This window comes from Tiliqua scincoides, chromosome 1, assembly GCF_035046505.1.
Source record: "Tiliqua scincoides isolate rTilSci1 chromosome 1, rTilSci1.hap2, whole genome shotgun sequence".
NCBI lineage: Eukaryota > Metazoa > Chordata > Lepidosauria > Squamata > Scincidae > Tiliqua > Tiliqua scincoides.
This window is the reverse complement of record NC_089821.1, coordinates 210,921,178-210,934,675: the sequence shown is the minus strand read 5'-3', so window position 1 is coordinate 210,934,675 and position 13,498 is coordinate 210,921,178. Positions and strand designations below refer to the sequence as shown.

At 45.2% G+C, this 13,498-nt stretch overlaps 1 protein-coding gene across 1 annotated transcript; it reads left to right on the top strand.

Moving 5' to 3' along the window:
* The first annotated feature begins 10,945 nt into the window (after window positions 1–10,945).
* On the top strand, window positions 10,946–13,112 carry NMBR (neuromedin B receptor). The gene is made up of 2 exons (XM_066611253.1): window positions 10,946–11,272; window positions 12,708–13,112. The coding sequence occupies exons 1-2, from the start codon at window positions 10,946–10,948 to the stop codon at window positions 13,110–13,112; spliced, it is 732 nt and encodes a 243-aa protein (XP_066467350.1).
* The last annotated feature ends 386 nt before the right edge of the window (window positions 13,113–13,498 follow it).

The following is a 13,498-nucleotide window of genomic DNA, read 5'->3' as shown; positions in this document are numbered from 1 at the left end:
ACCTCGCCGGGTGCGGGTATAAAGGCAGGGACGGGGGAGCTGTCCAACGCAGCCGCGCTCCTGCAGGAAGAGCCCAGGCGCAAGAAGGAGCCGCTCCGCGGGGCCACCGCCGCCAAGTCACTGTCAGGTCCACCCGCAGAAGAGAGGTCAGCGCTGGGCGTCCCTGGCCAGCTGCTGCCCAGTATCAGACCCTCCAGCGGAGCTCACTGGTGCTTGCAGAGGAGCGAGGATGCAGCCCCAGCGCCGTCCAGCCAGCCGGCTGGGCGTGCCCGGACACGTCGTGGCCAGAGGAGGCCAGTAGCCCGGCGGGGGATGGAGGGCGGTGCGAGCCCCGCGACGCCCCCAAGCCCGACGGCGGGAGCCAACGGGAGCAGCAGCGAGCCCTGGCCGGGGGCCCCGCGGGCGCTGTTCGCCATCCGCTGCGTGCTGCCCTCGCTGTACCTGCTGCTGATGGCGGTGGGTCTGCTGGGCAACGTGACGCTGCTGCGGGTCTTCGCGGGCCGGGGAGCGGCGCGGAGCGTCCCGCACGTCTTCATCTCCAGCCTGGCCGCCGGGGACCTGCTGCTGCTGCTCACCTGCGTGCCCGTCGACGCCTCCCGCTTCTTCCTGGAGAGCTGGCTCTTCGGCCAGCTGGGCTGCAAGCTCCTGCCCGCCATCCAGCTCACCTCGGTGGGCGTCTCCGTCTTCACCCTCACCGCCCTCAGCGCAGACAGGTGAGCCGGGGTGGGGGGCTCCTGGACGGAGGCGAGAGAGGGGGGCCAGGCAAAATGAAAGCCTAGCCACCTCCAGCCCCGTCCGCACGTGCACCACCGCCCCTCCCCTTACTACCACTATCCACCCCCCCCCCCCCACTCGCCTGGCTTTCCCAGTTGCAGTGGCGTAGCTAGAGGGAGTGCAAAGCACTAACAGCCCAATCCTCTCCACACTTTCCTGGGAGTAAGCCCTATTGACTCTAATGGGACTTACTTCTGAGTAGACGTGCATAGGCTTGGCTTCTGCGTTTTGCAGGGAGCTTCACTGCAGCGTGCAAGGGTCCTCCGTTTTGCTCCCCCCGCCTAGAATGACTCCGAAGGGAAGGGGCCCCTTTACCCTTGTGCTTCCCTGCCAGCTGATCAAGACGCGAGTGATTGGCAATGAATTCCAAGCGTATACGTGGGCTTGGGATGTAAACTCTCTTTTCCTATTTGAATAAATGAGAACAGGAGGTAGACCTCACTTTAAGGGACTTCACTTGCAGGTTCCTCGATTAAAGAATGGGAAGAAGGGTCTCGTGCTGCAGCAGGCCAGGGGTTGGCATTATTAAGGGGAGAGTAGCCAAGGTCAGCTAGGGAAGAGCAAGCCTATTGTGATGGATGGATACATTGACCATAACAACTCCTTGCCTTCTTACTGAGATGGGATATTCTGAAGTTGGGAAAGAAGGAGAGGTTGCACAGCATCTATTGCAAGACTGTGGGAGTGTCCGCTTGAGTATTTACGCGCTCTGTTCTGGCTCTGTTTTTGAAACATCATGATTGGATATTCCAAGATGCAGTTCCAAATGGCTTACTTGCAACCTACAGCAAATTAGTGTTCTAACTGGCTAGGCTGCTTTAAAAGTTTTCCAATGAATGCTTTAAAAACTCTACTGCTGTGTGAAGGATTGATAGTTTAGTGATTTTAAACTGAACCCCAGAGGCAACAGTAAACTGATCCCAAGGGTTCATAATACTGTTCTTTAAAAATTACAGGGGTGGCAGTGACCAAATTCACTTCCTTCCTCATGTATGTTGCATCTCTATGGACATATATACAATAGAAATGATGTGATTAACATGTACATTCCTCAGAATTGATGTGATGTGTATATTTTATATTCATGTTTCTGTGGAAAAAATATTCTAGAAAGTGGCACTTGCAGAAGTCACATGTAAATGGTTCATTTGGTTTTTATTTTATTTGTTTTATTGTCTTTTTATTTTTTATTTTCATTTGGGCACTTTCACAAAGGCAAAGGGACATGGTTTTCCCTCTTGTTGGGTCCAGCATCCCCTTAGCTCATAATGCTCAATAACATACTTCTTTTGGGGGAGGTTTATTTTTTTGAATGCTGAAAAAACTTTTGTGTGTGTGTGTGTGTGTGTGTGTGTGTGAGAGAGAGAGAGAGAGAGAGAGAGAGAGAGAGAGAGAGAGAGAGAGAGTGTAGGTGGTAATGGCCCAGAATTCTGCCTGATTTTGTAGTCAGATAACAGGAGCCCCCCAAAATGCATTCAGCTGCAGAGGTAAGGACATGGTCATATATGGCATATGCTAGGGCATGGTTACAAACTCTGAAAAACATAGGAACATTTTTCCGATAGATCTGCAGTATAGGAAATGGCCTGATCCATTAACACAAGAGCAGAAGAGAAACAAGAAAAAAAATTGGATCATATGAAATTAACAAAGAAGGTTTTTCTGAACTTTATTCCATTTATTAGACCACAATGTGAATGGATTGTATCCTAAGATTTCTTTTCTTGGAAGGAAGGAGTCTTTCTCCAAAGCAGGAAGCCCAGAGGAGGAAGTTTCCTGCCAAGGAAGGAAGCTTTAGGATACAACCCGGTATCAGTTGATAATGTAATGAGAAACAGCAAGGCATGCAGCTACCCAAGTAAAACAGATTGCTGTGAAAAATTGTGTCTGGAAGAAACTGAATACTCACTGAACCTAAACATTTTCCAGAGAATGAACATGAAACCTTTCAGTTTAGCTATTGGTATATGTGCTTTCTGTTTGTGCTGATTGGATATTTGTATGAGTTCTGGTCCAATTTATTTTACTTAAAACTGTTCAGATAGTATGTCTCTTTGGTTAAATTGATAGGTTTGCCAAGTAGTCCTCAGGTTCTGTGGGAAAACAGCATGAAGGTGGAAACTTATACATGTCTTCTTAGGTCCTAGTGAGTTCAATGAGACTTGCTCCAAGATAAGTGTGTACAGGATTGCAGCCTTAGAAATAATCAGTTTTCTCCCTGAGATTCATAAAGTGTTGAATGAAACCCCTTATGAGTCAAAATTAGGATTTCTAGGCTGAAATTGCCTAGTATACACATATACTTGGAAGTCGGTCCCATTGAACGCAGTGGGTCTTTCTTTTGAGCAAAGGCTCGCACTACTAATGTGCTAAATAGCTGAACATTCTGCATTAATCTGAAAGAGCCAGTGCAATGTGTCAGCCTAGGACAGGGGAGACAGATCCTTGCTCTGATCTGTAGTTCATCTTTGGCCCATCTTTCACTGTCAGCCTATCCAAACCTCATGGGGTTCTTGTGAGGATAAACGGAGGAGTGAGGAAAGAGCTGTGTGCACTGTCCAGAAGTCCTTGGAGAAACTGAGATAGAAACATCATAAAAAGCACCATGAAACACTTTGCATGGCTGATCTCTTTCTGTGAATTGCTGTGTGTTACTACTGTTCAGGTGGATCATTAGTGTCCAAGAATTGGCAGAGCAATTTTTTTCAGAAGGGAATTAGCTGGATTGAAAGAAGAGGAAAAACAGGGGAAGAGAACAAGGCAGCAGTTCTTCCCTGTTCAGGACCTGAACTGGTCTGTTCTTTGTTTCATATATAGCACTTTAGGCCACCTGTGGATCAAGACTGTGATCCTAACCAAACTTGATTGACAGCAAAGTTGTTTATTACTAACACAACCCAAGCCAGTAGCATGGACACATTCCCTGAAATATACACTTTAATGAGTGCATTTGCCAATGATTGCCTTCAGTCACTATACGAAGGATCATTCCACGTCAGCAATAGTTTGATGTGAATACTGTAGAGTGTTAGGGAGCCAGGCTTTCACTGACCACTCTTGTCAGGCATTCGTGCTTCCAAGAAACTAATATGTATGCTGGAGCTTCTTTGCTGGTGACCGTGTCAATAGGAGACAGGCATTGATCTTGCTTATCAGAGCATGTCTTCTGCAAGAGGCAGCTTCTTGATCCATTTCCATGCAACCAGAACCACTCGTGAACACAGTTGCCCATATCAAATGGAAATATTTTGAATGGCGTTCAGAGAAGCATCACCACTTGGGGAACCCTGATATACTGGAATGGTTTATTTGCCAGCCTGAAATGTACCATTCAACTCCACTGCATGGGGCCTCATTGAGAAAACAAACAACCCTGAGAGCTCATTAGTATAAAAAGTAGCTTTTCTAGAGAGCCAGCAGGGTGTGGTGGTGAGACTAGGGCTGGGGAAGCTCAGGCTGAAATCCATTGCTGCCTCACAGGATTGTTGTGAGAATAAAAGGGGGTGGAAAGAATCATATGAGCTGAACTCCATGGAGGAAGGACTGAATATAAAGGCAACAAATCCATCCTGGACATTCCTGAGGTATCATTGTAGTTTTCAGTAGAGTGTGGTGGCAATGAGACAAATAACATATTGTGGCTGTGATATAGAGGCCACTTCAGATTGCTGCAGGAGGCACCTGGGGCTGACACTCACTGTTTGTGTTCAGTAATTGTCTTCATGACACTGCAGCCCTTCTTTGTGGGCTCTTTGCAGCAGCCTCATTTGCAGAGCAGGTTACTGAAAATGAACAGCCTGCCATGTGATGAGAACTGCTGCTGGAAACTGCCGTCCTGTGGTAGACGCAATATAGAGCTCCACCATTGTAAGTTCCATTGATGGCAGTTAGGAGTTCTCGTTTAGGACTGGGGTGTAAAAGTCTGATCCACAGTTAATTGCATTCCATCTGTGCGGGGATGAAGGGAGATCAGAAATGTACCCCCAAATGCTTTTCCTCTCTTAAGACACATCCAGGAAGCACTCATTTCAGAGATCAGCTGTGTTAGAGAAGCCACTCATTTACTGGGTCAGCAGCTGAAGGAGGGGGAAACTGGTAGACTAGGGAAACCAGGCAGAAAAGGGGCCATCTGAGAAGGACCTCCCCTCTCAGGAATGTGTAGAAACCAGTAAAAGTTCTGTTTAAAAGCGAAGCACAGGTAGGATGTAGGAACAAGACAATTCACTTATGGACTAAGCAGGCAAGAGGTTATAAACAGTTTTTTAAAAACGTACTAGGAAAATAAATACCAAGGGGTGGGGGAAGATAGGCTAATTGCAAGGAGGAAATAATACAGCAAACAGGCTTGGAAAATAGCTTGAACATTACCAGTGCTCAGGTATGGATCTTGGCAAAAACCACCAGTTCCCAATTACAGACAGACATGGAGCCCAATCCTCTCCCACTTTCCAGCACTGATGCCACCATGCCAATGGGGTGTGCACTGCATTCTGTAGTGATGGTCGGGGTTGTCACACAGGCCCCCTCAAGGTAAGGGAATGTTTGTTCCCTTACCTTGGGGCTGCATTGCAGCTGCATCAGTGCTGGAAAGTGGGATAGGATTGGTCCCTTAATAGCAAAATAATTCCCGAACACAGATACATCTCATTGCCCCTTATATGGTATTTAATCCAACATCAGATTGAAGAGTCTATCACACCTCCTTGAGTCCTAGGAGGCAGATCAGGGCTTGGCCACTCACAGATGCTTTTTTTCTGCCTCCAGACAGAGATGGCTTGCATGCATTTAGACTCCAGACAGATTCATGGAATGCTCATCTTGTACTCATCCCCACTTGATGCAGATAGCTGGAAGGGAGCAGCAGAGGGCTCTGCTGGGTTCTGTTGTCCTCAGAACAAGCTGTCTCCTGCAAGCGCCTGGAGGGGAAAAGGATTGCCTTTCCTGAGACAAGCTGGGGTATCATTTCAGCTTTCAGTAGGGTGGAAGGAGCAGAGAGATTTCAGTAGGAAAGGACCAGATTCCCAGCATCATTAGAGATATTAAAGATCAAACTTGAAAACCACCACCACAACCACAGCATAATATAAGAATATTGGCTGTGCTTCTTTTTTTTTTGTACATTTCATTAGCTACCAAATCTTTGTACTACAACTCTTTGTGGCCAAAGAGTTGACAAAGATCAAATGGCTTCCACCTCCCTATTCTTCCCTTTTTTCTGAAACAAAGGGTGTTCTGCAAATCTAATTCATACTCCCATTTAACTGTATATAACCATCCTCAGTATTAGAAGCAGTGAGTTGGTCAAAAGTGTAAGGATTCCTGAAAAATGATCACAGATCCTTCGAGAGAGAGAACTTGGAGAGAGCTCGGAGGATTTTGTTGAGAGAACTAATTCTATTGTGAATTGTCACTGTGTTTATCCTACTTACACATTTCCTGTTTTGTCACTTACCCTGCAGCTTACATTTCATGTCCAAGAGATCTCTCTGGTTACCATTTTCTCCTTCTCTTCTACACTCATGCATACATTCCTGCCAGCTGAAAACAGCAATGCATCTGATAAAGTGGACTGCAGTCCACAGAAGCCTGTGATATATAATGCATTTTTGTTAGTCTCTTTGTTGTTTTCACCTATGATCTGAAACACAGGCATTTGTGCCTGAATCTGTGCAGCAGCTCCCCTGCCTTCTCTAAAAGATGTCCTGGACACTCCTAATTTCACCCAGTTGTGTGTTACTATCATCGCCAACCCTCCGTGCATCCCTTATCATTTAAATTATTCATGCAATTATTCGCGAGTTGCCTCTCTAGCCTATAATACTTCCAATGAGATCTTTAGCACTAAATAAGTTAACCACCCACGGTCTAGGCTCTTCTGCTCATTAAAGTGAAATCCATTAAAAATATCATTAATTTCGGCCTTGGTCTCAGGAGTTGTATCAATTTACAGCGACACATATGTCAACAGCCGTGATTGTACAGCAGCTGAGCATCTGTCCCATGAGCTCTGCGGGAGACTCTGGAGCCTGCATTTTCCTCTGTTCCATGGTGCTCTGTAAAGAGCTGTCTAGGAATTACTAGGGGATTTAGATTTACTAAGGGGATTTCCTAATCTAATCAACATATTTATTGGTTAACATGGTGGTTAATAAAAGGAACACATTTCCAGCTGCAAGTGCCTGGATATCATCAATCATGACTGTTTGCAGAGAGTTTGAAGGCACTTGCCATCGCTTGAAGGCTGAAGACAAATAGTTTTCATTACAGATTGCCAGGCAAGTGTAGAAATAATTTGTGTGTGTGGAACTTGTCACTGTAATCAGAATGGATATCTTCAGGGACCAATTTAAGGATCAGCCAGGCCTAGCCCTCGATGCAGTACATTTCCAGGCAGAAAAGATGGTATCGTTTCAAAACTTTGATGCAAGTCATATGCCAATAGCACTACGGATATTAGATGAGCTTAAAGAAAGCTCTAAACTAATTTCTACATTTAATTAAAAAGGAGGTGGGCAGCCCAAACCTATTGGGCACTTATGACATCCCATCTCCTGATCTGCATCTATAAGCGCCAGTGCTGTGCCCTTGCTATGTGCTGCAAGATCACTAGCGCAAATGACCAGATGCCCCACGCATGTGCCAATGGCCTACCCAGGCTGTACCAGAGCTTCTAAGGTGGCATTCAAGGAAGGATCAGGGGAGGATCCGGGTGGGAACAGGCAGGAGGGGGTTCTCAGTGAAAGCAACATACCCTGGGACCATATCCCCTCTTCCGGCCTGGACACACACCCTTCCTCTTCTCAGTTGTATGCCTGCTAAATAACTAGCGCAGGTCTGAGGAGACCCATTGTTGTCCAGATAGCCTACTAGGAGATAAGTAAAAATATTTTACTTATTTCTTCTGGGTCATCTGGTCACCCCTCCCACTATAAGATGCCCCATTGGTGCCTCTGCATCATGTAAACTGGTGGGGATAGTGTTGGGGGCCTTCATTCTAAAATAAGAGTGCAGGGGCTCAAGTGTATTGGAAAATGATGCCCTGTAATGTGAAAGTTCTCTTCCTCAATCTTAAATGTGAGATTGCTGGCAGAAGATCCTCAGTGGTGAGAGGGCTGCTCTCTGCACATGCTTACAGCTATTGCTACCATGATTATTTCTTCACATGCAGATGGACTGATTGTTTCATGCTGGGACAGAATCCTGGTGTGAGTTGGCTCACATTCAGTCCAGAAACCGCTTCTTAATATTTCTGACACCTGGTCATAAAACTAGAGTATTAAAAATGGAACCTGGTGTCATATTTCCAAGACAAACATTCATAAACCAATTTATGAGCCAAGAGGGGTTTCCACCCCTCGCCACCTTTGATTTGTTTGAGTTGTAGTGGAGCATCAAAAGGAGTTTTGTACTCTTTTCTTATTGGAAACTAGACTTATCAAGCCTAGCATAGGCATGCCTCCCTTAGAACCATAATTTAACATGGGTCTTTGACTTTCGGAATCTCTGATATTTACACATCTTTGAAAAACTATTTGTACAGTCTTCAACAAATATTTATAGGACACCTTTTGATTCAGGGGTAAGAGCACAAGAATGCCTTGCTGGATCAGGCCACGGTGCATCTGGTCCAATATTCTGTTCTCAGTGGCAGCCAGTCATGCACTTCTGAACAGCCACAGGCAGGATATTTAGATGATCACCTTCCTCACCATTTGCCCATCTCACCTGGTAGTCAGAGGTAGACTCACTTGCATGGAGAGTCTCTTTAGCTAGTATGGTGACAAACTACAGTTAAGACACACTTTTAGATCCTTCCTTTATTTGCTAGGGAACTGAAAATATATCTTGCTGATCATGACCTCAACTTGAAGCACTGCTAGGTAGGATGGACAGACAGGAAGTTATATGCCGGGGTGGCCAAACCTCAGCTCATGAGCCATATGCAGCTCTTTGACATATAATGTGTGAATTACAGAATTATGTTGGCTGAGCTCCTTTTTGCATGACAATTAATATGAAAGGTAAATACATTTTGAAGGTTTATCATTATTTACCAGGTATAAACTCAGACTGTACTGGATCAAAACATAACATTTAATGTTTATGGTAAATGTATTTAAGCATCAAACATTTTTCTTACAGCTCTCAAACATCTGAAGTTTAACGTATGTGGTTCTTACATTAAGCAAGTTTGGCCACCCTTGTTATATTCTATAGCCATTCACATTCTGTCCAACACATTAAAAAAATAAATTAAAATAATATTTATATACTACTTTTCAACAATAAAAAATCCTAAAGTAGTTAAGATAGCAAAAGGAAGGAGGAGGCAAATCCTTGTCTCAGGGCCCAATCCTATCCAATTTTCCAGCACCAGCGCAGCCCCAGGGTAAGGGAACCAATGTTCCCATACCTTGAGAAGGCCTCTGTGCCTCCCCATCACAGAATGCAGTGTACATCCCATTGGCACAGTTGCACCAGCACTGGAAAACTGGATAGGATTGGGCCCTCAAAGTTCTCACAGACATCAGTTTGCCTGGGGAAAAGGTCTGTGATGGTGTCCCCACCATGAGATGCCACTGTCCTCCTGTGCGCGAATTTGCCTTCCCACTCACTGGAATGAAATGGAGCCTTGCGCGACTCCAGGATGACCTGGGGAAGCCGTCTGAGGATTCCCCGTAGTCTTAAACTGTGCTTCCAGCAAACTGGAAGCACAATTTCCGACTGTGTTGGGAACCTCAGTAAGGCTTTCACGTGGACCTAGAGGCGTGTGGGGCTCCATGCCCAGGGCATTCGCTTCATTCAGTTAATGGCAGGACTGCTACTGAGAGACACAGTACATCAGAAGAATGGAAAAGAAGTAGAGGTAGGAGCAAACAATGCAATTTAATCTGCATTTACTTCAGTTTATTTACAGGATCACATGGGTCCTTTTCAGGCCAGTGTAAGAAGCAGCCATATTGTCTCACGGACCTCTTGGCAGTCAGGCTGAAATAGCTGCAAGATGACACTATTCTGGGATGGGAGGGACCCAAAAGGCAGTTGGTCCTTGGTAGGCCAGTGGATAGGAGCTTGCTGCAGTGCTTTTGCTCTGCACATGCCCGAACTCGTCTGATCTAGGAAGCTAAGCAGAGTCAGGCCTGGTTAGTACTTGGATGGGAGACCATCTGGGAATACAGGGTGCTGTAGGCTTATACCACAGTCTTTCGAGACTGAAGGTTGCCAACCATTTGCTCTGCTGCAGCCAGATAGAAATGGACTAAAAACAGTGCCGAAACAGTGTGAAAAATGACAACAACCCAAAGTGCCAAGTGGAGCCCAAATTACTTAACAGTACAAGCTTGTGCATTTTAAGTCAGAAGTAAGCCACACTGAGTTCAATGAGACTTGCTCCCAGGTGTAGGACTGCAGCCAAAATGCTTAAAACTGGCCAATATTCTGTATTTCATGGAGGTGAACAGCACACTAACAGTGTCCACAGTACTAGGCTATTCTGTTCGCTTCATCATAAGCAACTTCTGTGATGATACAAATGTGAACAGGATGGCAAGCCTGCCTATGTTTCCACAACTGGAAAAATCCAGCATCTACCTAAAATGAGGTAGAGCCCAATCCTATCCAACTTTTCAGTGTCTGTGCAGCCACAGTGTAGCCCCGAGGAAAGGGAACAAGCATTCCCTTAGCTGGAGGAGACCTCCATGAAAGCCCCCCTGCTACAGGATGCAGCGCATGCCCAGTGCTGCACCAGTGCTGGAAAATTGGATAGGATTTGGCCCAAAGCCGTCAACAAGAACGAATGAACCTATATTCATTAAACAGGGCTTGCTGAGATGAGTCAGATCCTCCTGTATAAGTCAGATGCTAAGGAACTTATACTCCCCAATCCAGAAGAGCACCGGAGGATCTGACTCATCTCAGCAAGACTTAGTGCAGTCATTCACGCATGTGCTTTTCCTCGCTCTGTCTCTCTTGCACATACACACAGGTTTTTCTGAACAGATATGCAGCAAGTCACATATGTTGTTAGGTATATTCCCTGTCCCATCCCAAAGAACTCCAGCAGGGTCCCTGTAGGAAACTAGCCCCATTCAGTTAAAGCTTATACTCTTTAAAAAATAACATATGTTCCCACCCTCTGTGCACTTTCAGGTACAAGGCAATTGTAAATCCTATGGATATTCAAGCACCTAATGCAGTCCTGTGGACATGTATGAAAGCGATTGCCATCTGGATAATTTCCATTGCCTTATCAGTTCCTGAAGCTGTCTTCTCTCAAGTGGAACACATCAACGATGCAGATAATGTCAGTTTCCTGAAGTGCGTACGGTACCCCCCAGAGGATGATTTGCACCCAAGGATCCATTCGGTGATGATTCTCTTGATATACCTCCTTATTCCACTCGCCATCATCAGTTTTTACTACTATCATATTGCAAGAACTTTAACTAAGAGTGCACATGACCTGCCTGGAGAACACAGTGAACACTCTAAAAGACAGGTATGTCACCCATATGCATGTGAAGACAGTCAGAAACATCTCATAGGCATGGATCCTGATCAGATGCCATTTAAGATATGATGCTGTTGCTTCTACTACAGTGAAAATATATTCCTGCTTACCAGTGGTGTAGCTAAGGATGGCTGGGAGGGTTAATTACCTTGGGTGCCATGTTTAGAGGGGAAACAAGCTGAGCTTGACACTAGGGGCCAAAACACTGAAAACCTTGCTGATTACGAATAATACCACCATGATATACATCATCGGAAAGGTGATTTAATGCAGAATGCAACGAAACAAACCATGTTGAAATATCTGTATTCTATTAAGTGTTTTGGTCAATTACCCAGGAGAAAAGAAAACCAAGCAGTTCAATCTTTCACTTGACTTGCTGTGTTCTAAGGTCTGTGCATTTAACAGAGCACCTTCTGGAGAGGATCATGTGCTGGGTGGGGCGCTCATACAACCCATCTCTAATGAATACTGGATATATTTTTTTATTTACTTAATTAATTTTGATTTCATTGGGGGGTGGGGACTACAAAATCTTCTTTGACCTTGGGTAGCAGATGCCTTAGCTATGCCACTGCTACGTACCGGGTGTGAAATCTCTGATGAAAATTGTCTATCAGCTTGGTTTGAGAAACTGTTTTCCCCACAATTAATGTTTGGTATGAGCCAGAAAGAAGAATAACAATTCTCCAAAATTCTATTGTGGCCAGAATTTGAAATTCCACCTGATCTGAACATTTTACAGATTTTTATGGGGGATCAACCAGAATCTTCTAAAGGTTCTTCCTGGCTTTGGATGGCTGCCTGGAACCAGAAGCTTCAGCGGGTGCTTAATAGTGCTCTGTGTTGATGGTGCTGAAATGAAAGTTCCGGCAGCTTAGAGAGCCCATAGGATTGGGATGTAAAATTATTTGCCTCTCACAGTCACAAACAGTGGGTGTCAGGCTATAGTCCGCAGAATGTGTTGCACTGTTCTGCAATATCTTTATTGCAGCTCTTTAATTTGAGAAAAGGGGTGGTCCCATGAGCTGGAAACTGTCATCCTGCCATTGGTAAGAGACACAGGATCCCCTCAAGGAGGATCCTGTCTGAGATTTCCTCAGTCATTACACAACTAATGTGCTGCTGGGTGGTATGATCCTAGTTGAATCATGATTTTGTGCACATTCTAATAGTTAACTGCGTACATGCACAAAAAATCCTGACATGTAGCAGCATGTGCTGTGCATGCTGTCATAAGGATCTGCACCTGGAAACACATAAACAGTGCAAAAAGTAACTGGAGCATCAGTAGAAATAGTACTGGACTTCTGATGTTGTTTGAAGCTTGCATTTGAATACATTGTGAAAGCTCACACAGTATATAATTGTTCTGATCATTTCACTGTGATTTACTTAATTTTTGCTCATTTTGTCCTTTTAGATGGAGACTCGAAAGCGTCTGGCCAAAATTGTCCTCGTCTTCATTGGGCTTTTTGCTGTGTGCTGGTTGCCCACCCATGTGCTGTATTTGTACCGGTCCTTTAACTACGATAAGATTGACCCCTCCCTTGGCCACTTGGTCTTTACTTTGATAGCCCGAGTGCTCAGCTTCAGCAATTCTTGCGTCAACCCATTTGCACTCTACTTCCTCAGCGAGAATTTCAGGCGGCGTTTCAATAGCCAGCTCTGCTGTCGGGTGGTGGTGCCACGTCCACAAAGATCGGCGAGTTACCTGAACAGTTCTTCAGCCATTCAAATGTTTTCCCTGGAACACAATGCTAGGAGCACTATCACCATGACAACATGGTTGAATGGGCAGGACCCCAAACAAGAAATATCATTGTGATTTTAATCAATTCGGGGTGTAGTCGTAACCCCTTATGTCAGTGCTTTCCAGCACTGGTATAACTATAACTATGCCAATGGGACGTGTGCTGCATCCTGCAGTTGGGTGTCACTCACAGAGGCCTCTTCAAAGTAAGGGAATGTTTATTCCCTTACCTCAGGGCTGCATTGCCCTTAAGTCAGTGCTAGAAAGCACTGACATAAGGGGTTAGGATTGCGCCCTCAGTGTTTGAGCTTGGAATGAGTGTTAAGTCTTCTTCTTCTGAAATATTCATGGTTTTGAAAACTTCTTGCCAGTTAAAACTTCCTTAAAATAGATGAGTGATTTACGACTTTAATTCTAGGGATGAGCACTGCTTAATGTATCTTTATGTCGGTTTGGTAAGA